This window comes from Penaeus monodon, chromosome 24, assembly GCF_015228065.2.
Source record: "Penaeus monodon isolate SGIC_2016 chromosome 24, NSTDA_Pmon_1, whole genome shotgun sequence".
NCBI lineage: Eukaryota > Metazoa > Arthropoda > Malacostraca > Decapoda > Penaeidae > Penaeus > Penaeus monodon.
In genome coordinates, this window is record NC_051409.1 from 6,684,760 (window position 1) to 6,685,041 (window position 282).

The following is a 282-nucleotide window of genomic DNA, read 5'->3' on the forward strand; positions in this document are numbered from 1 at the left end:
CTTCTAATCCCCACACTCTGCAAATACATTACTGGAGAGTAGTGTTCAGCGAGCGAAAATATCCGTAGAAGGCCACCACGTCGGCTCGCTCGTGGTAGGTCATCGTCCAGTTGACGTGGTGACTCAGGTTGGAGGCGGAGAGTCTGGCAAGGGTGCTCCCTGTTAGCGGCGCCTCCACCTCAGCCCACACCCACCGCTGCCAGGGCATGCGAATTTTCGGGAAGTTACCCTGGTGAAAGCTGAGGAATTGAGGAATAAAGTACAAATTCAGGCAATTCACTC

At 53.9% G+C, this 282-nt stretch overlaps 1 protein-coding gene across 1 annotated transcript in view; it reads right to left on the reverse strand.

Annotated features, from left to right (window-relative positions):
* The window catches only part of LOC119588527 (alpha-(1,3)-fucosyltransferase C-like), a gene marked incomplete in the record, with an annotated part of 22,185 nt that overhangs the window by 12,690 nt on the left and 9,213 nt on the right, over nucleotides 1–282 (reverse strand). Inside the window, 1 exon segment of the mRNA XM_037937165.1 lies at nucleotides 33–239. Within this exon segment, the coding sequence (XP_037793093.1) occupies nucleotides 33–239 (207 nt within the window).